The sequence below is a fragment of the Pinus tabuliformis genome, chromosome X (genome assembly GCF_031772625.1).
Source record: "Pinus tabuliformis cultivar Carrire ecotype Pingquan chromosome X, CPIR1, whole genome shotgun sequence".
Taxonomy (NCBI): domain Eukaryota; kingdom Viridiplantae; phylum Streptophyta; class Pinopsida; order Pinales; family Pinaceae; genus Pinus; species Pinus tabuliformis.
The window spans coordinates 838,759,476-838,785,927 of NC_142308.1; the positions used below are offsets into that span (position 1 = coordinate 838,759,476).

Here is a 26,452-nt window from a genome sequence, read left to right on the forward strand (position 1 = left end):
TCCAAAAATCAAGACATGTCATGTCCGATTGGGACACAATTGAATCTGGATAGTGTCCCGACTTCCAGACACGAACCCGGAAAAGGTCACCTGTGCGGCATTAAAAAGGCGAATTTGTTGTTGTTTTGTTTCACTTTCACTTCTCTATTTCGCTATGGGTTTGTTGTGGGTTTCTTGTGAGTGTTTTGGAGCAAAAAGAAAAGGGTGTGGGATCATTTTCAAGGAAATTCAAGCAACATGTAAGTGCATTTCCTCTCTATTTTTTTGCATTTTTATTACAGCAATTTGCATATGCATTTCTTTTACAAATTTGTGCATTTTTTGTTTTTTTTTTTACAGTATTCATGGCTCAATCAAGGGCAGCAGGGAAGGGGCAAAGGAAGGGGAAGAATGTCCCCATTGGAGATGCCCCTCCTCTCCCAATTTCATCAGAGTCTATTGCAAGTATTCCCTCTATTGCAAGTAATGTTGAGGGAAGACTTCCTCCTCAATGTAACATTGAGAAATATCCCTTGTGGAAATATGTCACAAGAGAGCAAGGGCCAAGTAGCAAGGTGAAGGGAGGAGGCAATGTGAATTGGAGATGCAACTTTTGCCACAATACTTTCACGAGCACATATTTCCATGTGAAAGGCCATTTGTTGGCTTTACCAGGTTGTGGAGTTGGAGCTTGTACAAAAGTGGCTTTACAAAAGAGGAAAGAAATGGAAAGAGAGTCCAATGTTGGTATGGCAAATGTGGCTGCAAAATCAAAAAAAAACCAAGAATGATGACCCCCTTCCATTTTTTAGGAAAGGCAACAACAAATTCCCATTTGAGAGTTCTAGTGGGGGACAAGCAGCAAAAAGAAAGGCAATTTCACTTGGTCCAATGGACAAGATTTTTCAAAAGGAGAAACGGGAGAGCTTGATCTCACCATTGCCTTTTTTTAATCAAAACTTCATATCCTTTAACATTGCATGCTCACCTCTATTTATTGAGATGTGTCGAGCTCTAACTCAAGGGGCTCCATCAGGGTATGTGCCTCCTGGTTCAAAGAAGCTTAGAACCACATTGTTGATGAAGGGAAAAAAAAGAGGTGCAAAAAATGGTTGAGCCTATTAAAGCATCATGGCCAACATCTAGGGTTAGCATTGTTTCTGATGGATGGACAGATCCAGCACGACACGCACTCATCAACTTCATGGTGTCTTCCCTAAATGGTCCAGTTTTCTTGAAAGCAGTGGATGCACTTGGAGAATACAAGGATGCACAATATATGGGTGAGTTGTTTATTAAAGTTATTGAAGATGTAGGTGTTGATTCTTGTGTGCAAATCATTATAGATAATGCACATGTTTGCAAGGTTGGCTGGCATGATTGTGGAAGCAAAATATCCACAAGTGTTTTGGACACCTTGCATTGTCCATTCATTGAACTTAGCACTGAAATCCATTGCTTCTAATGTGCTTTGGATTGGTAACATTATTGAGGATGCACGGATTATCCATAACTTTGTACAAAATCTTACAAATTCCCTCACTATCTACAAGGAGTACAGCAATCTATCATTGTTGAAGATTGTGGATATATGGTTTGCCTCTTCATTCATCATGTTAAAGAGGTTGAGGGAGGTCAAGACCGCTCTTGGGGCCATGGCTATTTCAATTTTTTGTTCTTTTTGGAGAAAGACAGATCAAGTAGCCTCTAAAAGAGTGAAAGACATATTGCTAGATGATGCTTGGTGGGAGAGGGTAGATCTACTTATTCAGATCATGGACCCTATCATTTCTTTGCTTCGATTTGCAGATACAGACCAACCCATCCTAGGAGAGGCTTATGAGGGATGGGATTCCATGATTGAGTCTATGAGGAGTATTATTTTGCAGAGTGAGTGCCCTGAGTATGAAATATGGGACAAGAATTGCACACCTTTACATTGTTTGGCTCACTCATTAAACCCAAAATACTACAGCCATGAGTGGCTGAATGGTGGACCTTCCCGGAGATTACCTCCTCACATGGATGGTGAAATCTCACAAGGGAGGAAAGATGCATCCAGGTAGGTTTTTCAAGATAGAGCATTGCTTGATTAGGTGGAGGATGCCTTTGCAGAGTTTTCCACTAGCACTGGTCGATTTGCAGGATATGATATGATTAGAGACAGGGGGACTAAGAAGCCCTATTCTTGGTGGGAAAATCATGGGGCAACAAGCCCTCTACAGCAGTTAGCCATGAGGCTCCTCTCTCAGGTGACTTCATCCTCTTGTTGCGAGAGGAATTAGAGCACATATGGGAATTTGTATAGTGTTAAGAAGAGCAAGCTTGAGCAGTCCAAGGCAGAGACAATGGTGTATGTGCACACCAACCTTCGTCTTATTTACAGGCAGAGGGATGAGTGGTTGAAGGGAAAGACAAAGATGTGGGATGTCTTTCCTGATGATATGGGTCTGGACAACAGTGTTGAGTTGGCATTGGCCAACTTGGATCTCAATGATCCAGTGCTAGAGCCTGTCACATTTGATGATGGTGATACTATAGAGGGGTCATCCTCCACACTAGCAGATGTAGAGATGACTTTGGATACAGGGGAGGAGGATGCAGCAGAGGAGAGCAATGGTGACCATGATGATGAGGACAGTGATGTTGATTTTGATGATGACTATGAGGATTGATGACTCATGAGTCATGAGCTACCTACTACCTTGAGGCTTGTATACTTGTAGTTGTTTTGTATTTTCTATTTCTATTTGCCATTGGCATTGCACTACACATTTTGATTTTGATGACTTAATGAGAAAACTACAACTATCTTACTATCTTGTCTTTCTCCTATTGGATCATTGATGAATTGAATATGTATTATGAATACAAAATTTATGATTTATCATTTATGTGACATGTCACATATTACAATTGTATTTGAATTTTGTATGTGTTATGCATAATGTTACTTTTTAAATAGTAAAACTTACATCTAGATGAATATCTATGTTTGAAATCAATGAATTTGTATCATGAACGAGAATTTGTGTAAGAACACGGATAGATGATCAACACAGAGAGACGAAACACAGATTTAATCTCTTGAAAATAAACGCAGAGCTTCTATTACATGCAAATCTCAGTAAAACCCCAAGATGTCTGGACAAAGGCTCTTGCTTCCATATATAGGAAAACAAAGAGGTCTCCCAATCATCTTTTTTCCAACTACGAATCTTTTCTAAAGATTTCAATAGTAACATGATATGAAACAAAGTGGAGATTCCTGACAAGGCGAACCCACGAAAGCCTGTACAATAATGGAGAATTTTTACGGAGAGGATACCTGATCGGCATTAGTGCTTCATTTAAAGCCTTGTAATTTATAACCAGTCTCTTTTTCCCTCGTTTTTTCTCAGAGTGTTTGTTGACATAAAATGCAGGACAAGCCCATGAGCTTTTACAAGGTTCAATAAGCTTTCTGAGCAGCAGATCTTGGATTTCTTTATTACACAATTCTTGTTCTGAAGGGCTCATATGATTTGCAGATGCTTTTTGAGCCATAATTGTGCCTTCTTTTTTGAATGGAAGAGAGACAAAATATTTCTCCCTGGACCAAAATGCATCAGGATGATCAGAAGTACAATTTTCTTTGATTTTCTGACTAATATCTGCAAGAACAGTAGCACCATGTGTATCAGCATGCTTAACAATTTTCTGGATTTTACTTAGATCAGCTAGAGTAGTCTCTTGATTAAGAGCTTCATCTGGCTTAATCTTTAGTGTATATTTGTTCTTGGCTGGTACTGGAATCTTACTTCCCTGTACATTAAAAATGATTAGATTTTTGTCAATTGTAATGGGCATGAACTTTTTCATAAAATCTTGTCCTAACAATATATCTGCCCCTGTATCATAATTAAACAGAGTCACAAAAACTTCTGTTGCTCCAAGCAGTAAAGGAAAATCTGGAGCAATATATGAAATCTGGATAAGCTGTTTATTGACTACTCTGAACTGAATTTGAGTAGGCTTCCAGTAGTAAGCAGGGATTGCTTTGTATTTACAACAGCTACTCATAGCACCTGTATCAATCTGGGCATCCAGAGTATATTCTTTATATCCAGGGACTTTTATATTTACAGGGATTACCATCCTATCATCAATCCCACTGATATCTTGGATATTTTCATTGTTGGCTTGATTCTGTGTGGTCAAAGCTGTCTGAGAATCTGCAATAGAGAGAGAAACAAACTTAGAGTTTAAGTCATCTAATTCTTGCATTTGAATTTTGATTTTGTGTGCAAGATCCCTCATTTGTGCCCTATCTTCTTTTAAACTTTTTTCAACCTGGTGAATTTTGTCCAATATTTGCTCTGAATTTTGTCCAATATTGAAGCTCATCCAAAAGATCATCAATAATTGGAATGGGAAATTTGTGCATGATCGTCAACTTATTTAGAGCCCAAAAATCAGGACACATTCACCATTTGCCTGCTTTCTTTAATACCATCACCATTGGCGAGGAGTAAGGACTTGTCTATGTATTTATGACTCTAACCTCTAATACTTCCAAGATGATCTTTAATATTTGATTCTTGTATGCAAAAAGTTGCCAATAAGGATGCCCAATGGGTGGTCGACTACCTGGAACTAGGGGGATGCCATGGTCATGCTCACAACGTGAAGGTGGTAAGCCACGAGGATTTTCAAAATATTATTGACGTTTAGTGAGGACCAGTTCCAAATCAAAGTGAATTGCTATGGGAGGGTATCCATGACTTGTAAGGTATCAAACAGGGCTGTAATGAATCAATGGCCCTTCTTCAACAATTTCTACATATAAAGAGATCTAATAATTAAGGTGAACCAGTTGTAAGCCCCTTGAGGGTGTGTTTTTGCCCTTCCTTAGTGAAGCTCACATGTGGAGTTTCAAACACCTATTGGAATTTAGTGAGGACTAGTTCCAAATCAAAGTGAGTTCCTATGGGAGGGTATCCGTGACTTGTATGGTTTCAAACGGAGCTATAATGAACCAATGGCCCCTCTTCAACAATTTCTCCATATAAAGAGAGCTAGTAATTTAATGTGAACCAGTTGTAAGCCCCTTGAAGGTGTGTTTTTGCCCTTCCTTAGTGAACCTCACACAAGGAGTTTCCAAAACCTATTTACGTTTAGTGAGGATCAGTTCCGAATCAAAGTGAATTCCTATGGGAGGGTATCCATGACTTCTATGGTATCAAATGGGGCTATAATGAATCAATGCCCCACTTCAACAATTTCTCCATATAAAGGGAGCTAATAATTTAAGGAGAACCAGTTGTAAGCCCCTTGAGGGTGTGGTTTTACCCTCCCTTAGTGAAACTCATATATAAATCCTTGAAATATATGATGACAAGTCCCAAAATGCATAATCATTCAACAATGAGATCCACATCACAACAACCCATTTCAGTAGCAAACATGTGAGATCCGAGATGATACTCTCCTATTTGAAGTCTCACATTATCACAATGGCTTCCACATTTCATCATATTGTCATTGGCTATCATTATTTGAAAATTAGGTGCGGCATGGACATAATACTGGATTTCTTCAGCCACTTTCCATTGGATAAAATTGTGGGTGCTACAACTATCAATCAAAAACAACCACCTTGGTGTTCTTGATGTAAATCAACTTTAGAGTTTGTAGTGCCAAAAAGCGAGATGGAACAAGGAGAGAAATTTGGGGTTCCTTGCATAGAGTTTATAAAGTGAGTTTTTCTTGAGGATGAGGCGTTGCTTCTTCACATTCTAAGTCAATAGTGCCTTTAACAAGGATGTCCTCCAAATGATCTTAGGGGAATGCATCTATTTGAAACAATTTATGTTCTTTAAATTTATGCCCTTTGAAATATCTCTCATCACAGTTATAACAAAGTTTGAGACATTAGCATCCTACCGTATTCTTCAGGGACAACTTCTGGATGCATAACAATTGAGTTGTGGAGGGGATAGGGTTGGTTTTGAAAGGAGGACAACAGCAAGAAGTGAATTAGAATCTTTTGGTTTATGCATTTATCATCATTTTAGTTTCTTTAGATCTCTAACGGGCCTTTAACTAAGCAATTGGGCTCTACTTCATGATTTGCGCTTGAATTTTCTCGAGACAATTGATGAAACATTCTTTAAAAAAGGAGTCGAATGAGCCCTTTGTGTAGATTTCCAATTGTTCAAAGGTTACTATAAAGTCTATAACTATGCTTGTTTGGTGTAAGTTTGTTACTCATCCAAAATAGTGTGTCACGTTCAAAATAACCATAAATAGACTTCATAAAATGGCTCCAAGCATGTAGCCTCTGTTGTCGCACAGATTGTCACGACAACGCTCAGATCAGGGGTTGTCACCCTGATCCCCGATCTCTCCGTTTAAGCCATCTCCCGACGCTAAGGGGGGTAGACCCTATGGGACAAAGGGAGACCAACTGTGGACCAGTTGGGTTGGGAGACACGGCAAGGCAATTTAGCACCTGATTGATTTTAGGAATAATGTACCAGTGCCTTATTTAATGATTAAATGATTATTTATTAGATGTTGCAGAAAATATGAACCTTGTAATTCCACCATTATCACTTATCATCAAATAACCCAAGCAATACAAAATATTCAATGAATTCACAATGCTTTAACAATGATCCAGTAATTAGACTCCAAGAAAAATCAAATGCTTTAAATGACCATAAAATTTAAATGTTGACCAGTTACCACTTTCATATAGCTAACTTTAAATAAACATTCAAGCGCATTTAACTCTAAAGAAGTGGAACATAGTTACCACAAAAAGACACCAAAAATGAATTTTCAATTTTTTTTGTTAAGCTTTTTTCAAAATATTTTTTAATTTTTATATATTTTTATATTTTTTATAAAATCTTAAGTTTAAAATCAAAACAAAACTTAAAATGTAAATAAAGTTAAGATCTATTCTAAACTTATAAAAAAAAAATGAAAAGGAACCTTTTATTATTATTATTATTATTTTTTTTAACCATTTATAATTTTTATATTTTATGATTTTTTATTATTAAAATCTAACTTTAAACAAAATTAAATCTAAATTTAAAGAAGTCTAAATCTAAAACTAAAACAAGAATTTAATAAATCTGAAACTGAAATGAACTATGTCTAAAACTAAAGCTAAAACAAATTTTAATTCAAAATCTAAAACGAAAAATTATACACTACACAACTAAACTAAATGAAATTATAAATAAATATATACAATTAAAATGAAATTTAAAACTAAAAATTATTAAAAAAAATTCTAAAAAACTAAATAAATATTATAAAAAAATCTACTTTAAATGAATCAAACTCTAGAATCATTTTATGGCTTTTATATATATATATATATATATATATATATATATATATTATGATTTTATAAAGTTCCAAATTTAAAAAACTAAAAAAAACAAATAAATCTAAAACTAAAACGGATCTTTAACAAAATCTAAATTAAATGAGAATCAAAATTTTTGTTTTTTTGTTTTTTTTTTCCTTTTGAAAATTAACCCACATTTCATTAAAAAAAATAAACGCTAACCTAAAAATCAAATGGGATCAACTATACTTACACTAACCCTAAGCATGAAATAAAAAAAAAAATCGAAACGCTTTGTGTGCTTAGTGTGTGTAGGTGACAGTGGAGAAGAAATCTGCAGTCTAGAAGAAACGACAGCAAGGCCTTCGAGCAGCGAAGGGGATGGAGATAAGCCACAGAGGCAGCCTGGCAGCGAGTGGTGGAATGAAGCTGCGTGGCAAGAGCAATTGCGTGAGGCAAGCGAAGGATGGAACGATGGGACAGAAAACACAGATGGGCAGCGATCACTGCGTGATTTTCAATGTTTTTTGCAGGTTGATTGCGTGGAGTTTTGAGGGATCCGTCGAGAATAGCGTAAATGAAATGCTAGAGTGCGTTGTGTATATCTGCCAGACAGCGGTGTAAGGGAAAAAATTCGATGGCAAAAGGATGGGAGATTGGATTGGCAGCGAAGGGGTTTGCTGGAATGGGAGCAGTGTAATAATTTTGCAAGCTTTGGTAGCGTACAGGCAGAGTCGAGCTCTAGTGGATGGGCAACGTAAGGTTTCTTTTTTTGCATGAGAGTGGCGCTGCGTAAGGAAAATCGCAGAAGGAAAAACGCATCTGAGAGAGAAGCTGCAGAGCAAAGGACGCTTGAGGGACAACAAATATGTGTGTTTGCAGGGCTGGCATGAATGAAGGTTGAGCAGCAACGAAGAGGGACGCAGTATGGCAGGGATGTTGAGCGATGGGACAACGTGGGAAATGGCAGCTCACGTAGAGGACAGGGTATGGGAGCCACAGGGAAAATCGGATTGCCCACAAAAAAATTCGAAATTTTTCCTATAATAAAAATCAAACCTGTAGACAACAAATCTGAAGAAACTGATCAGAAATTTTGAACCAGCTGTTTCAGATTGTCTGCTGAAAAACCCCACAAAATTTTAAAATCTATACCTGCAATCTACAATGTCAAAAACAGAACACCGAGAAGTAAAATGTGCAAGGACGAAACCTAAAACCCTAACAAAAACCCGCTAAATAATTACAGTAATTACAAATTAAAGGCTCTAAATAGCCAGATTTGCCAATATGCCACAGAAATATTTTCAGAATTTTAAACTTTAGATAAGGTGCTTCAAAAAACCCTTCATGCATCTACAAAAAATTCTAATGATAAGCCCGGGATTGAAACTGCCTAGGCTCTTTCAAAAAACGCAATCCAGGAGTTGGCTGGTTCAACCGAGAACTTCCCCAAACGCTCGGTAATCTAAAAAAAAAAGATTCCCTGCACAGCTTAAAATCAACCATTAACATAGAGGGAAAAACAATAGTGAAATCCAGATGAAATGGAGATACCTGCCATTATATTTCAGAATCTAAACTATCATTCAAACCCAGACATCAAACAAGATACCTGTGCCTAAATCAATCTTCATCAAGCAATTATCAATGGTTGGAAATAAAATTATGCAGAAAAATAAATCATCTTACAGCACTTCCAGAAGAGTAACACTAGCAAGATTTCAACCCCAAAATATTTCTTTATTGCACAAAAAAATCACTACAAGAGAGCTTTCTTTAGCACCAGACTCTTAGATCCAATCTGATCTCAAATGACCCCTAACACCCTATTTAAAGGAAAAATTCCCAACAGCTAGTTCGAGTGATCCATGTCAAATTGATCTCGATCGTCGATGAGGATCAAAATCTCTTTCAATCTCATCCGTTGAAATTTTAAATGCATTTTAATATATTAAAAAATTAAAACCCTGCGTTTATTTCCTCAAAACTTTGACTTATTATTATTTTATTATTTTATTTTATTTTTTAAATTTTTTTATTTATTTTTTAAATTTTATTTTATTTTAATTTTTAATTTTTTAGTTATTTTTTAACTTTTTTAATTTTTTATTATTTTCATTTTTTATTTTTGGATCCTCGAACTTAGCCTTTGGAAAAATCACCTAAGAGCTAAGACTTAGGACTTACGAGGGGATTAAAACATTTTCTAACCCTCAAGACACTTTACATCATGACTTTTACAATTTTACATCTCAAGGGGGAAAACCCATTTGACATAGACCCTCATAGACCACCCAGTTCTGCAACACAACTATAATCTAGCAGATCAAGCAATTTGTAATAACCTAACCAAATAGTTAGAGTTATTTCCAAATTACTTTTACATAGACTCGACCAAGTACACTAGGAGTCCCCTAAGATTCTAATGACAAAATTCATTCTGGCTTTGGGGTTAGGCTGAAGGAAAACTCTGCCAATCATGGATCAGTGAGACAAAAAACCTTCCAAAACGTAGATTATCACTAGAAAATTAGGTTTGCCTAGGCAATTTACATACATGACTCAGATCTGCTAAGATTATTTACAATTTACACATGCAGACTAGGTTTACAACATAACATAATCGGGCAGATGATGACAATCAAATGGCACGGGCATGACGATCAAGTGCTATCCCTTTTGCGAAAAAAGGGGGTGTAATGCTATGGGTAGTTGACACGTAGTGGTCAACATCTAGCTCTACTTGGGGACATGTTTCTGCACCGTAGGAATGCGAGAATCCAGAATCTGCATCCACGCAACACACAACAAAACATAAATAGTGTACATCCAAAAATCATCATATAACATTAAGCACAAGAAAGATATAAGCTCTTCATTTATTAACTAGTCTAACAACATGAAAAAGTAAATCTAATCCTAAAAAAAAATGAACATGCTGAAAAAACAAGGAGTAGGGTTAGAAATACAGAGGATGCCCCATGGCATCAGATGTGTTCAATATAGTGTATACTGAGCATTTGCCTACTTTCAGGTAAATCTGTCGGCTGCTTGTCGGATGTGCCATATCCAATTCTGCATACGGTAGGACTTTTCCCTATCCGAAAATCAAGTTGTTCGCAGCCGTCTGATGCATCAAATCTTCTTCTCGTTTTCTTTTTCTTGCGCTTTTCTTCGTGGCAGGTTGTATCACTGATGACGTGGAACTTTCTGCTTCAAAGCTCTTAAATGAAGTATGTAAGATATGTGTGACATGTCTTTCTTCATTCTGTATCTGATTATTAATTTCCCTTTTATCTAGGTCACCTTCATTTATCCACTTTTCAATGGAACACAGGACCTCATAATAAGATGGAGCTTGCTGTAATAGATAAGGAGGCTCCTGATCTAATGATGTTCCCTGGTTTCTTTCATCCTCTAACAGCTGCTGAAATTTCTGAACCTGTATTGTAATGGCATCCATCTAACTAGAGTGTTCAACCTTCATAGCACTGATTTCCCTAGCATGGTCTTCTTCCATGATCAATAACTTATTTTGCATAAAATTAATTTCCTTATCATGATTAGCTTTCATGGTCGTCATATTTTCCTCTAAGCCTGATAACTTGCTTTGCATAAAACTAATTTTTGTGTCATGATTAGTCTTTATGGCCTCAATTTCCTTACCATGCTGATTTTGCATGATCTCCATCTCCTTATTATGCTTTTCCAGGTAGATGCATAAAGTTCTCACATCATTGGCGTAATCAGTTTGATTGATCTCCATATTTTTTACCAGCCGCATTAGTTCTTGTATAATTTGCTTCTGATCTTCCTTTTCATTGTCAACACTGATTTTATAATTTGTCCCTACTTTTCCACTATCATGGATTTGATCTGCAATGGTACAGGTCGATGACACATTCTGATATGAAGAATTGTCTTGAAATCTTTCATCGACAACTGGACCTTTTATAAGATTACTTTCATTTTGCTACACAATTTTAAGGGCACAAGGCGAGCTATCTGGATCACCATATCTATCTTTAAAAGCATTGTAAATGTCTTGTTAACAAGTGAAAGAGTCTTTAGGACAATTATTAAACCAATTCAAAGCATCACCCTCTAAAGAAAGGACAAATAGACGCATTTTGACATCTTCATGATCATATTGAGGAAGTCTACAATACATGACCGTTATACAATAAAAACTCCATAAATGCCTTCTAACAGCGATTGAACGACCACCTGAGAACAAAGGTAATTTAGAAATGGCCACTTCCGGTAAATCATGGAGATCATCAGTAAAATGACATGGTTTAAACGAATAATCCATGATGAATAACGAGGGACCAAATGGATGATAGAGAGAGATCCCTGCTCAAGAAAATAAAGAGATGAAAGAAGTGGAGTTGCCACTTGAACAATGAATCTAATTCTAGGATCCAAAAAGCAACAAACAAGCTGATACGAGAGAGGCTTCTTGCCTAGGAAAAATAAATGAAAAGAAATGGAGTCGCCACCTAAACAAGAAACACACTGAAGAGTAGTCGCTGATATGACGAAAGATAAGGTGATGAAAATATCCAAATGATGCCAAAAAATGCTGAATCTGCTAGCTCAAATGAGAGATGAGAAAGAAGAAAGAATGATGAATGTCGAATAAACCAAGGGCAGAAAAAACTCTATCCCCGGCAACGGCGCCAAAAAATGTTGTCGCATAGATTGTCACGACAACGCTCAAACCAGGGGCTGTCACCCTAATCCACGATCTCTCTGTTTAAGCTATCTCCCGAGGCTAAGGGGGGTAGACCCTATGGGACAAAGGGAGACCAACTGTGGACCAGTTGGGTTGGGAGACACGACAAGGCAATTTAGCACCTAATTGATTTTAGGAATAATGTACCAGTGCCTTATTTAATGATTAAATGATTATTTATTAGATGTTGCAGAAAATATGAACCTTGTAATTCCACTATTAACAATCATTTATCATCAAATAACCCAAGAAATACAAGATATTCAGTGAATTCACAATGCTTTAACAATGATTCAGCAATTAAACTTCAAGAAAAATCAAATGCTTTAAATGACATAAAATTTAAATGCTGACCAGTTACGACCAATGTTGTTAAAAGCGCGATCGGGATTAAATCGGCGCCGGGAATAAAGCGGAAAAAATCGGCAAAAGCGGGAAAAAAGCGTTTGGCACAAAAATATTCATTTTTTTTCAATTTTTTTCATTTTTTTTAATATCTAAACCATCTACAACATAAAATAAATACATTGACACATAAATATGATAAAAAAACTAATATATAAGATGTTTAATATCATTTCTAGCGCTAAAATCACACATAACATTGAATCATGTCCTGAATAGTAAGTCCTGAGTCCCAACTCAACCTCAAAATATCAACAAAAAATATGATAATGTATCTCATCATGTCATAATGTCATATACAATAAAATGAAAGTCTAATCCTATTGATTTCCTCTGCCCCTCTTGCGAGAAAATGGCACAACTTTCTCTTTCCCTCTAGATGTAGAAGCTGGTGCCTGTGGTGGTGGAAATGGCAGTGGAGTCTGACGTGCTCTAGAAGCTGAAGAACTAGTAGTAGCAGCTACAGGAGGCTGAGGTAGACGGAGACCACGTCCTCTACTGGTGGTAGTGGTAGCCCGGGTAGGCGGTGTCACCTCCTCCTCCTGCTCCTCCTCCTCCACCTGCTCCTCCTCCTGCTCCTGCTCCTGCTCCTCCTGCTCCCCCTCCTCCTCCCCCTCATCCTGCACTAACCAATCATCAGTGGGATCCATGAGAGGCCTCTCGGTCTCAACCCTCCATTCAGCAGTGGTGTCAATCCCATCCAATGAGATGGCTTCCGTATCAGGTGTCCTCTCTAGTTGCCTCACCCACAATCGAAGATTGTAGTAGACATAGACCATGTCATTAAGTCTATGGGACTCCAACCTGTACAAAGTTCATGAAATAATAATTAATAATTAATATTATAAAAAAAATATTGTTTAAAACTTTAATGAATTCAAAAATTTATTTGGAAATTTGCAATATTTTAAATGTTTAAGTTGTAACCTATTGCGCTTCTTGTTGTGTATTTTTTCAAATACACTCCAATTGCGCTCACATCCTGAGGAGCTGCATGTTTGGCTGAGGATGCGTACGGCAAGCTTTTGCAAAAGGGGTACTCTGCCACCATACATCTTCCACCATGCGTCTACAACAAAATTACAAATAAAATTTTAAATAAACATAAGAAAAAAATGGAATTTGAAGAGACAATGAAATTTGAAACAAAGTTACAAAGTACAAACTAAAAAATACCTAGCATTTTAATCGTCCTATCAGTGACAGCCATCTCAAAGCCAAATGTGCCACCTGACATCTTATATGTCTCAATTTGTCTAGAGATCTCTATACGTTGTTCTGGAGATCTCACCATCTTCTGGACACAGGTTAATAATCCTTCCACGACCTCAGCATCAAAATCAAACCCACATGCATAAGAAAATGCAGGGTTCAGGAAAAGCCCAGCAGCATGAATGGGACGATGGAGTGTGTTGTTCCATCGCTCATCAATCACTGCCCATAGAAGGAGTTGTCTCTGAAACCCATCATCTCCCTTATCATCATAGTAGGACCGAATGGCTTCTTTGGCCCTGTCCATGGCTTCATACAAATAGCCCATTGCGGGCTTCTCACCATCAACCAACCGAAGAACCTTTACCAAAGGTTCAGTAACAGCGCACACCTCCTGCACTCCCGCCCAGAAGTCTTCCTGGTATGAAACTAGTCTGCACACGGCCTCTCCTTCTGGTTTGTGGCTCATTGACGAAGCACGCCACTCCTCTGAAAGAAACATTCTCTTCAAATCCCACATAGAATTCAAGAGGGATTGAAGAGATATGAAACTCGTCGCAAACCGTGTAATGGGGGGGCGCACCAACTCTTTGTTGTTGATGCATTTTCTCATCAAGCTAAGCACAGATGTGTGATTGTAAATAAATTTTGTGATGCTTTTTGATGAGTCAACAATATCTTTGACAAAGGGAATTTTCCCTATGTCCTCTAACATCAAATCAATACAATGGGCAGCACAAGGTGTCCAAAATAAAGTAGGATGCCTGTCCATAAGCATTCTACCAGCAGCAACATAATTTGCAGCATTGTCCGTTATGACTTGGACAACATTTTCTGCACCCACCTCCAAAATAAACACATCCAGCAAATCACATAAAGTTCTTGCATCTTTGATTTGATGAGTTGCATCAATAGATTTGATAAACATAGTCCCCTTGGGACAACTAACCAAGAAGTTTATAAGGGTTCTCCCCTTTTGGTCAGTCCAACCATCTGACATAACAGTGCATCCTGTTTGTGCCCATGATGCCCTAAAATCCTCCAATCTTTGGGTGCAGTCACGCTTTTCCTCTTGAAGAATCCGGCCTCTGAAATCATGAAGAGAAGGGATTTTGTACCCCGGGCCAACACTGGCAATAGCATCAACAGTAGGTTGGAAAAATGGATTATTCCTTACAATGCTGAAAGGAATATCACTCCAGAGGAGAAATTTTGCCATCAACCTATCAGCTTGTTCTTTTTCAGTTCTTTTTAGCATTGAACCGATGGTTGTGAACCAGGTGTGGTTCGAGGAACAAAAAATGATGATGCAGCTACCGGATTGACTGACGCTGCAGTAGAACCAGTGCCACTTGGCCCACTTCCTTCAGCTGACCTTTTTAGTTGCCTTTTGAGTTCTTCTTTGGCCTCTCTAGTGTGCTCTAATTCTCCCAATGCTCTCATGGCTCTTTGGATAATTTCAGGATTTGTATTTATACAGGGCCCCACATCACGTCCAGGGATTTGTGCAAGGTGGAACTTCAACCTGTACACCCCCCCGCTTATCTCCTTTCCACACAACTTGCAAAACAAGTTTTGTCTATCATTCGGAGCTTTAGGTTCACCATATTCCCAGAAAGGATCCAATTTCCTTGGCATGTTTGTTTTTGAATTTTGAATTTGCAAACCTATGGAAAAATAAGGATTAGGAAATAGGAATTTAGGATTACAAATTACAATTTAGCATTTACAAAATTACAAGTTACAAATTTACAAAATCCCAAGTTACCCAACCAAATGGCAAATGCCAAAAAACAATGAAAATCAAAAAACATAAACAATGTTTAAAAAAAATGAAAAAAAAAAATAAAAAATTGGTTCCCATAGTCATACCAAGTTACCCATCCCAAATCAATGAAAAATTACAAAAAAATCTTTAAAAACAATGAACATTGAAAACAAATGGTGCCCATATGAAATTTCTCAACCAAAAACAATGAAAAACAAAGTTTATAACAAGGAAAACAAAAAAAATTTAATCTACATACCGTTTTTATGGACAAATTGGTGATCTTGTCTTGGATTTCTCCTAAAACCACTTGGATTCGCTCCCAAACCCTTCAGCTCTCCTCCACAAGGCGTCTCCTCCTCCTCCGCGCGGCGACAGTCAGAAATGACTAAATAAAAATCGATTTTCATAAGTTATAAGCCCGCTGCCCCGCGCCTCGGCGATTTTTTCCATAAAAATCGCGATTTTTTCGGAAAAAATTGTTATAAAAAAAAGCCCGCGATTTTTTGGGATAAAAATCGCGATTTATGCGGGATAGTGAAAAAATCGCGATTTTATCGCGATTTTAACAACACTGGTTACCACTTTCATATAGCTAACTTTAAATAAACATTCAAGCGCATTTAACTATAAAGAAGTGGAACATAGAAACCAAAAAAGACACCAAAAATGAATTTTCAATTTTTTTGTTAAGCTTTTTTCAAAATATTTTTTAATTTTTATATATTTTTATAAAATCTTAAGTTTAAAATCGAAACAAAACTTAAAATGTAAATAAAGTTAAGATCTATTCTAAACTTACAAACAAAAAAACAAAATAAAAAATAAAAAAATGAAAAGGAACATTTTATTATTTTTATGTTTTTTTAAACCATTTATAATTTTTATATTTTATGATTTTTTATTATTAAAATCTAACTTTAAACAAAATTAAATCTAAATTTAAAGAAGTCTAAATCTAAAACTAAAACAAGAATTTTATAAATCTGAAACTGAAATGAACTATGTCTAAAACTAAAGCTAAAACAAATTTTAATTCAAAATCTAAAACAAAAAATTATACGCTACACAACTAAACTAAATGAACTTATAAATAAATATATACAATTAAAATGAAATTTAAAACTAAAAATTATTAAAAAAAATAATTCTAAAAAACTAAATAAAGATTATAAAAAAATCTACTTTAAATGAATCAAACTCTAGAATCATTTTATGGCTTTTATATATATATATATATATATATATATATATATATATATATATATATTATGATTTTATAAAGTTCCAAATTTAAAAAACTAAAAAAAAATAAATAAATCTAAAACTAAAATGGATCTTTAACAAAATCTAAATTAAATGAGAATCGAAATTTTTGTTTTTTTCTTTTTGAAAATTAACACACATTTCATAAAAATAAATAAACACTAGCCTAAAAATCAAACGGGATCAACTATACTTACACTAACCCTAAGCATGAAATAAATAAATAAATCGAAACGCTTTGTGTGCTTAGTGTGTGCAGGTGACGGTGGAGAAGAAATCCGCAGTCTAGAAGAAACGACAACAAGGCCTTCGAGCAGCGAAAAGGATGGAGATAAGCCAGAGACGCAGCCTGGTAGTGGGTGGTGAAATGAAGTTGCCTGGCAAGAGCAATTACGTGACGCAGGCGAAGGATGGAACAGAAAACGCAGATGGGCAGTGATGACTGCGTGATTTTCAATGTTTTTTGCAGGTTGATTGCGTGGAGTTTTGAGGGATCCGTCGAGAACAATGTAAATGAAAAGCTGGAGTGCGTTGTGTATATCTGCCAAACAACAATGTAAGGGAAAAAATTCGATGGCAAAAGGATGGGAGATTGGATTGGCAGCGGAGGGGTTTGCTGGAATTGGAGCAGTGTAATAATTTTGCAGGCTTTGGCAGCGTACAGGCAGAGTGGAGCTCTAGTGGATGGGAAACGTAAGGTTTTTTTTTTTGCATGAGAGTGGGGCTGCATAAGGAAAATCGCATAAGGAAAAACGCATCTCAGAGAGAAGCTGCGGAGCAAAGGACACTTGAGGGACAACAAATATGTGTGTTTGCAAGTCTGGCGTGAATGAAGGTTGAGTAGCAACGAAGAGTGACCCATTATGGCAGAGATGCTGAGCGATGGGACGGCGTGGGAAATGTCAACTCACGTAGAGGATAGGGTATGGGAGCCACAAGGAAAATCGGATTGCCCACAGAAAAATTTGAAATTTTTCCTGTAATAAAAATGAAACCTGTAGACAACAAATCTGAAGAAACTGATCAGAAATTTTGAACCAGCTGCTTCAGATTGTCTACTGAAAAACCCCGCAAAATTTTAAAATCTATACCTGTAGCCTGCAATGGCAAAAACAGAACACCGAGAAGTAAAATGTGCAAGGAAGAAACCTAAAACCCTAACAAAAACCAGCTAAATAATTACAATAATTACAAATTAAAGGCTCTAAATAGCCAAATTTGCCAATATGCCACAGAAAGATTTTCATAACTTTAAACTTTAGATAAGGTGCTTCAAAAAACCCTTCATGCATCTGCAAAAAATTCTAATAATAAGCCCGAGGTTAAAACTGGTTGAGCTCTTTCAGAAAATGCAATCCGAGAGTTGGCTGGTTCGACCGAGAACTTCCCCGAACACCCGGTAATCTAAAAAAAAGATTTCCTGCACAGCTTAAAATCAACCATTAACATAGAGAGAAAAAACAATAGTGAAATCCAGATCAAATGGAGATACCTACCATTATATTTCAGAATCTAAACTATCATTCAAACCCCAGAGATCAGACAAGATACCTGTGCTTAAATCAATCTTCATCAAGCTATTATCAATGGCTGGAAATAAAATTATGCAGAAAAATAAATCATCTTACACCGCTTCCAGAAGAGTAACACCAGCAAGATTTCAACCCCAAAGTCTTTCTTTATTGCACAAAAAATGACTACAAAAGAGCTTTCTTTAGCACCAGACTCTCAGATCCAATCTGGTCTCAAATAACCCCTAACACCCTATTTAAAGGAAAAATTCCCAAAGGCTAGTTCGAGTGATCCATGTCAAACTGATCTCGACCGTCGATGAGGATCAAAATCTCTTTCAATCTCATCCATCGAAATTTTAAATGCATTTTAATATATTAAAAATTTAAAACCCTGCATTTATTTCCTCAAAACTTTGACTTATTATTATTTTATTTTATTTTTTAAATTTATTTATTTATTTTAAATTTATTTTTTAAATTTTATTTTATTTTAATTTTTAATTTTTTAGTTATTTTTTAATTTTTTAATTTTTTAATTTTTTTATTATTTCCTTTTTTATTTTTGGATCCTCGAACTTAGCCTTTGAAAAAATCACCTAGGAGCTAGGACTTGGGACTTATGAAGGGATTAAAACATTTTCTAACCCTCAAGACACTTTACATCATGACTTTTACAATTTTACATCTCAGGGGGGAAAACCCATTTGACATAGATCCAGTTCTGCGACACAACTATAATCTAGCAGATCAAGCAATTTGTAATAACCTAACCAAATAGTTAGAGTTATTTCCAAATTATTTTTACATAGACTCAACCAAGTACACTAGAAGTCCCCTAAGATTCTAATGACAAAATTCATTCCGGCTTTGGGGTTAGACTGAAGGAAAACTCTGCCGATTATGGATCGGTGAGACAAAAAACCTTCCGGAAAGTAGATTATCACTAGAAAATTAGGTTTGCCTAGGCAATTTACATACATGACTCAGATCTGCTAAGGTTATTTACAATTTACACATGCAGACTGGGTTTACAACATAACATAATCGGGCAGATGATGACAATCGAATGGCACGGACATGATGATCAAGCGCTATCCCTTTTGCGGAAAAAGGGGGTGTACTGCTATGGGTAGTTGACACGTAGTGGTCAATAGCCTCCATAACATGTCTTATACAATTACCACCATTGCCAACACTCTAAATCCAAATATAAAACACCCATTCTGAGTTTCATAAGGTCATCAATGATTCCATGGAGAGAGAAATAGTGTTCCATTTGGGTAACCCAACCAAATAAATTAGAACCGCCAAACTTTTTCATGTCTACTTTTGAAAAGCAGTGCCACGAATTGTGATTAGGAAAGGGTGGGCGATGACCAATTTAATAGGATTTGTTGAACTTGAACCATGAGGTTCGAAGTTTGGCAAATCTCAAAACAAAAGTCAAATTTGTCTCAGCTTTGACTAAAGTTCGATTTAGGTTTTCTCCTTCGACCTCCACTAAATTTTGGTACCAATTTGCTCCTCAGATCTCCATACAGTGGTCAAATGTGTGGTTGAACAAAGGGAAGTGTGCCCTCAAACTGTCGCATTTAATGCTTGCCTTTCTAACTGAGATCCAAACTCTATACAAATTCAACACAAGTTTCAGTGGATTGCGGGAATTCAAAAATCAAAAGGGCATGAAACATACATGACCTGTGGAATTCCGTGATCCATTAAAAGGGCATTTGTGGACCATGTTGCCGCAAAATCTATAAAGGTCATGGAGAGGGGTACCCTATAAGGTTATCACTAGACCATGTGACAACAATAAGGTAGTAGCCCACTGTCACCACAGCTACTACTCCCTACTCTTTAAGGACTTTCACCAATGAGAGGAGTCCTAGTATAAAGGTCACCTAATAGTTACTCTAGGTTTTAAAGGCATGATGTGACCTAAATCCTTGTAAGGGAAAGACACAATTTAGGTACTAGGCTCCAACTATGAAGAGGAGGCAATTCACTTTCCTTAGAGAGGCCAAATTGGGGCAACACAAGACCTAGGGTTTGATTGATATGTTGTGAGTTGGGATGGCCAAAGGTCAAAGTGTCAAGAAAGGGTTTCCCACAATGTGTTTCAACAAGGTTATGGCACATGAAACCCTCAAGAAGCCCTCGAGTTGAAGCTATAACCAAATTATGGTTTTATCCTAGGACAAACAACTAGGGAAAGAGAAATTATGGATGAAAATGGAATGAATGCCCACCAAAGGGAATGATTTTGAGGCAACCACTACGACCCTCAATGTTTAGACTTTCCAAGACCAAAAATCTCCCTTCCTAGGCAATTCGCAATAAGCACTAGATGGACACTTGGACTTAAGAGTGCTAAATTAGGTAAGAGGGAGAATGAGTAAAATTTTATGGATAAAATTGATTTGATCACCAACAATGCATGGCCAGTGCCTAGTCCTAGGGTTGATGGAATCTATGGATTCTTTAGGTTGGCTAAAATTTGCAAAGGAGTAAACATATTTTGATGCCCTAGCATCAAAACCCTAACTATTACCTTTGTGAGAAATCAAAATTCACTTGGGAGGGCTAATGTAAGATTACTGAGGGGATTGTCATTCACATATCATACAATGAATAATGCATGCAATAATATGACCTAGCTTCCATAAAATTGACATTCAACAAAATTAGGGCACAATATTTAACCTAGATCACCCAATTATTACACATAATAGACATGAAATCAAAAATTTCCAATAAAAAGCACTTACAAGACAATATGCATGTACAATCCAATCAATGATCCAAGGTAACTTCTCCAAAGACAAGAATATAGCTCCAAGACAAGATATGCTCCATAGATCACATCTCTCCAAAAGGTAAAAGACGCCAAAATTCTCAAGTAGAGTTGTCGAATTCACAAGTGACGATGAAGTGATACAAAACGATCCTCTCCTCTATTTATATGAGGAGGATAAGTCTCTAATTAGACTAAGAGCCCCTAAAGATGGGTAAAATCATAATAGAACCTTGGGTTACAAGCCAACCCAACTAGCTTAGACATAAAATCAAATGAAATCCCACACATGTCAGTTGTGAGACCTCATACAACTCACGTCATCCATGAAATGAGCTCCAAGTGGCACACATTGATAATTTTGAGTACCAAGTGTGTTGTAAAAGCCTCAAAAAATTATCCTTTGAGGGTTGGCCCTCAAATCTCCATCAATATCCCTCTTTGGTCCCCAAAACCCACTTGGGATGCCATAAGGTGGCCTCTTGGGTCTCCAACTACTCACAGTGTCCAACTTTTCTCCAACGTTGAGAGCTTTCCAAGTGCTACTAGCCCTCCCATATCTCTGAAGGCGAAACCATCCTCATATGGGCCCTAAGTTAGCTGCCACCCTTCAAAAGGGTGCTAAGGCCAACCTAGGGGCATACTGGTCTAGGTGTGTCATCCTAAAGAATCGTCAAACATAGTGCAAAGTGGCAGAATGTCCTAGGTGCAAGTGGTGCCCAGGAGTAGGTGTGATGTGTTGCTACTGCTCGAAAACCCAAGGCTCTCAATGGTTCACCTAAGGGTGCCAATATACTTCTCTGGAGCCTAAGTACCTGTGAGTAAGGTGTGCAAGTCATGGGCTACTAAACCACCTGACAATTACAACGTAAAGTCTAGTGAAAGCAACTAGTCATCAGGGACAAAATCATTTTTACATATAGGTGAACCAAGCATGAATGTAAAGGGCTATGTGATACTTCAAATAAAGCTTCCCTTCCAAAATTGGGGCCTTGAAGTCGCAATGGTGTTAACTACCTAGGTAGGAGTGGCTAAAGGGCAACCCTATTAGGTGATTCCAACCCCTAAGGGGAAGTAACATTTCCTCAATCCACCCTTCAATTGGTAGGTGTTATCTTGTTAGTGAATAATGATGGTACAGAGGGGAGAAGACTTCATGGCCAAGTGTCATGGTCAAAGGGACCAACATGATGAGGACCCACATATTGAGTGTATAGATGTGAGGAGGGAGCAACCGTTGATGCATGAGTTACCAACTCAGCCTTTGTTTTTCCACCTCTCATGTGCACCTTTCTTTTGCTTGATTTTTCTTTGTATTACTGCTCGTAGCTCAAAGGGTTAGAGCTTACTTTGAATTATGTATAATGGTTGTATTACCCCTTAATGATGAGGCAGCTCATTGCTCATCAGGATTGGGAGATGCAAGAGTTCCTTTTATTATGTAATGGAGCAACATGTGCTCAAGAACCGAGTGATGGCCATAATGAGTGAGGTAGAGCTCATGCTAGGCTTTTGCCCACGTGCTAATGTGTATGTCCTTGCCATCTTTTGCATTTTGATATTCTTTTTGTTTTCTTTTGTGACCATAATATGCTTTTTCTTTTCCTTTTAGTTGCATCAACCTACCAAGGCAAAAAATTGAGCCTTAACCAACTATGAGGTTGTATGGGTGACAAATCCCAAAGAACCAATGGTCAGTTGAACTTGAAGAATGGAGGTGGAATATGGACTTGTAATGTAAGATGGAAAGTGGTAAGTATGGAATAGGGATAGATGGAACACACTATCTCAATCAAGGCTTCCCAAGTAGTGCCCCTCCTATACCCATTGGGCCATTAGGGGAGGTCCCACTGGACTAGGATCAAAGATTAACCCCCCATTTAAGGTGAGGGAACAAGATCACGGTCAAAACCCCTCTTTCTTCCAAGTCACCCCATAATCCATATCAAAAGCCCAAATACAAACAAGCATAAGCACCCGATTGCAAAATGAATAAAGTACTTTTTGATCAGAAGCCCACCTTCGTCCATGTACTCTTGTCGAATGGGCAAGAAAATATATGACTGATGTGGGTGGCAAATATAAAATGGCACGTCATCAGCTAGTGGTGGTTGTCAAAGATTGCATGGTTGGCCGACTATACATGAAGAATAGGAGAAAAGTTTTCTCTTATAAGGTCACCCAATTTGGTGGGTAACATTTGGCTCCAACTGGGACATGAGCTCATTGTAGAGCGCATGATCCATATCCTTGAAAGGAGAGTTCATGAGAACTTCAACAATCCCTAGGCTCGCAGACCTGTAATCTGCACATTGCAATAAACTTGTTTGGGAGTATGTGCACTGGGTGTAGGGTATCACCCATGTTTTATATGAAAGTATAAATCCATACAGAAAATAAAATATATTCTAAATGCACTCTAATCTACATGAAACATGATATGAATGGTATTAGAATGATATGTGAATGTCAGTTTCCATCAAAGAAGGTGAGGCGGCTCCCTTTCACTAGGGAAGGTAAAAGTTCACCATCAAGTTTAGCAATGTAGAAGTAACCTACATCTAGTTTCCCATGGTGGATCTTGATAGGGGTAAGGCCTTTATCAACTAAGACAAGATCACCAATTTGGTAATCTCTCTTTGATTTTTAGACCCATTGGTTCTTAGGAATGGTTGGCCTTGGGTTTGGCTTCTTGATGAGGCAAATTGTAGGAATTTCCACGCACCCTAGGTCTAGTCTATGCCTTAGCTAAGAACATAAACACCCTAGAGATGCCAAACTTTAAGCAACTTTGCACAGCGGAATATAACAACAATGAGATAAATAACAATATACAATATTTATGGCCCAAAACATGTTCTTTATTAGTCCTTAAATAAGAAAACCATAGGGCTCCCGTACTAAGGATCATGGCCCTTTACAAACCCCAGTACAATGCTATAATACACGATATACAAGTTTGTCCTTTGACCAATAACACTGGGTTGAGGCCAATTCCTTTAGCCTCTCATTTGCCCACATACAAATGCACCTACAACTATCAAAACACACAGTTGTAGCACTACTAGGGCTTAACTAGCTCACCATGAATCATTAATCAGCATATTACTTACTTGGGCATACTCCTTTAGCCCATAGTCCTCTTACTTCAGCTCTATCAATCCTTCAATCATGCACAACAACACCTGGTCAACCAGCCTCAATTTTATACAAGTCATAAGGGTTCAAAAATTAAATGACAAAGTCCCTCCATGTGCCTAATATGCTAAGTAACCCATCCATGGTTACAAGCCAACCATGACAGCTCATTAGAATTATTTTATCTCTCCTCCAAACCCACGCTAGGCTGACCTCATGCATGCGTGGAGACCTAGAGGGGCAGCATTAAGGCGTCTTGTTCTAAAAGTGTGAGAGACAAACTCAAAAATCGTGATGAAGAGGGGGATTCCCTCCATATGCTGCAAAACATCTCCAAACCCTTCTTTGGGCTCTATGGGCTCCAAATGGGTCTCATGGGTCTCCAAGTTGCTCAAGGTCAAGTCAATTCTCCATCAATGAGGGTTAGAAGATGACACGAGCCCTACAACATTCTTCTTCATTAGATTCGAGAATAAGTCATCAACAAGGAGATTCTGCTACCACCTGTAATCATCATCATCAAGGAGATTCTGCTACCACCTGTAATGAGCCCTAGAATGAGAGGTTTTGAACCTGTCATGAATAAGTCATCAACATATAATACCAAAATGAGAGGCATACCTTGGACCGTTTTGAAGTACAAGTTTGGATCAGCGTTGCTCCTTGTGAATCCCAGCTTTATCAAGTAACTGTCAATACGAGCATACCAAGCATGGGGGGCTTACTTCAGTCCATAGAGAGCTTTCTTTAATCAGCATACATGGGTCTTCCTTTCATGTACTTCAAATCCTGAAGGTTGTTCAATGTACACTTCTTCTTGTAGCAAACCATGTAAGAAGGTGGTCTTCACATCCATTTGGTGGAGAGTCCATCCTTGACTTGCAGCAAGGGCTACTATTGAACGAATGGTTGTGTATCGGGCCACAGGAGCAAATATATCGTCGTAATCTTCTCCCTCTTTTTGAGTGAAACACAGGCTACAAACCTTGCCTTGTATTTTTCGATGCTTCCATGAGCCCCATGCTTGATCTTGTAGAGCCATTTGGAGGTTACCACAGATTTTCCCTTTGGTCTCGGCACAATATCCCATACATCATTTTTCATAATGGACTCATATTCTTCGGCCATTACATCCTTCCAGACTTGTTCCTTCACAGCTTCTTCAAAGATACTAGGTTCGGCTTGAATCATCTTGCTCATGGCTACAACATAGGCTTGGTACCTGCATGGCTTCTTGCTTTCCCTTAAAGTTCCCCGAGTAGCAGCATGTTTCTCAGCATCTAGTAATGTGTCCTTGAGCCAAAGTGGTATTTTCCTTATAGGGCGATCGCATGGAGGAGGATCCAAAAGTCCATAGGCTCCATGGGATCATCAACGATCTCCTTCTAGATTCAGGCACAGAAGGACCTTCTAAAATATCCATCTCATCGTTCTTGTCGTCAGGAGTAGGGGGAGGGAGGTCCCTGCTAACTTCAACTTTCCTTTGACCAAAAATATATATTCTAAATGCTTTAGAATCTTCACTATATCCAACAAACGTACCTTTCCTTCCTATAGCTTCTAGCTTGTTTCTTTTGTCCTTCGGCACATGGAAGTACACGGGGCAACCAAAAATTCGGAGATGACCAATATTGGGCTTGACACCTGTGAATACTTCCTCAGGAGTCTTGTTGTCCAAAGCTTGATGAGGCAACCTGTTTTGAACATATACCATTGTGTTTGTTGCTTCAACCCAAAGGAACTTTGGCAGCTTTTGATCATGGAGCATGGCTCGGGCAGCTTCCACAATGGACCTGTTCTTTCTCTCAGCCACTCCATTTTGTTCGGGAGTGTAAGGCACAATGGTCTCTTTCTTAATTCCTCCCTTCTTGCAAAAGTCTATGAATTCATTTGAGATGTATTCACCACCATTTTGGACCTCAAGATCTTTATTTTCTTCCCTGTATGATTTTCCACTAAAGCCTTGAATTCCTTGAATATTTTGAATGCTTCATCCTTGTGCTTCAAATAGTGGATCCATGTCTTTCTTGAGAAATTGTCGATGAAGGTGATGTAATAAAGATGACCCCCAAGCGAATGCACGGGCATTAGACCACATATATCATAATGAATGAGATGAAGAATTTCTTCCGTCTTGTTTTCGCTAGAGGGGAATGGTCCCCTTGTCTTCTTTAAACTTGCACACCCAGGGCATACCCATCATGTCGAGCTTGAACATTGGGGATCCTAGAGACCAACTTCTTCAACTTAGGAAGTGCATCATAGTGAAGATGGGCCAACCTTCGGT

At 37.7% G+C, this 26,452-nt stretch overlaps 2 protein-coding genes across 2 annotated transcripts in view; both read right to left on the reverse strand.

Moving 5' to 3' along the window:
• The window catches only part of LOC149142359 (P-loop containing nucleoside triphosphate hydrolases superfamily protein), a 105,968-nt gene that overhangs the window by 21,357 nt on the left and 58,159 nt on the right, over positions 1-26,452 (reverse strand). The window lies entirely within an intron of this gene.
• On the reverse strand, positions 12,771-15,143 carry LOC149142360 (uncharacterized). The gene is made up of 2 exons (XM_089449706.1): positions 13,401-15,143; positions 12,771-13,277 (listed from the first exon to the last, which is right to left on the reverse strand). The coding sequence occupies exon 1, from the start codon at positions 14,941-14,943 to the stop codon at positions 13,639-13,641; it is 1,305 nt and encodes a 434-aa protein (XP_089305832.1). The 5' UTR covers positions 14,944-15,143; the 3' UTR covers positions 12,771-13,277; positions 13,401-13,638.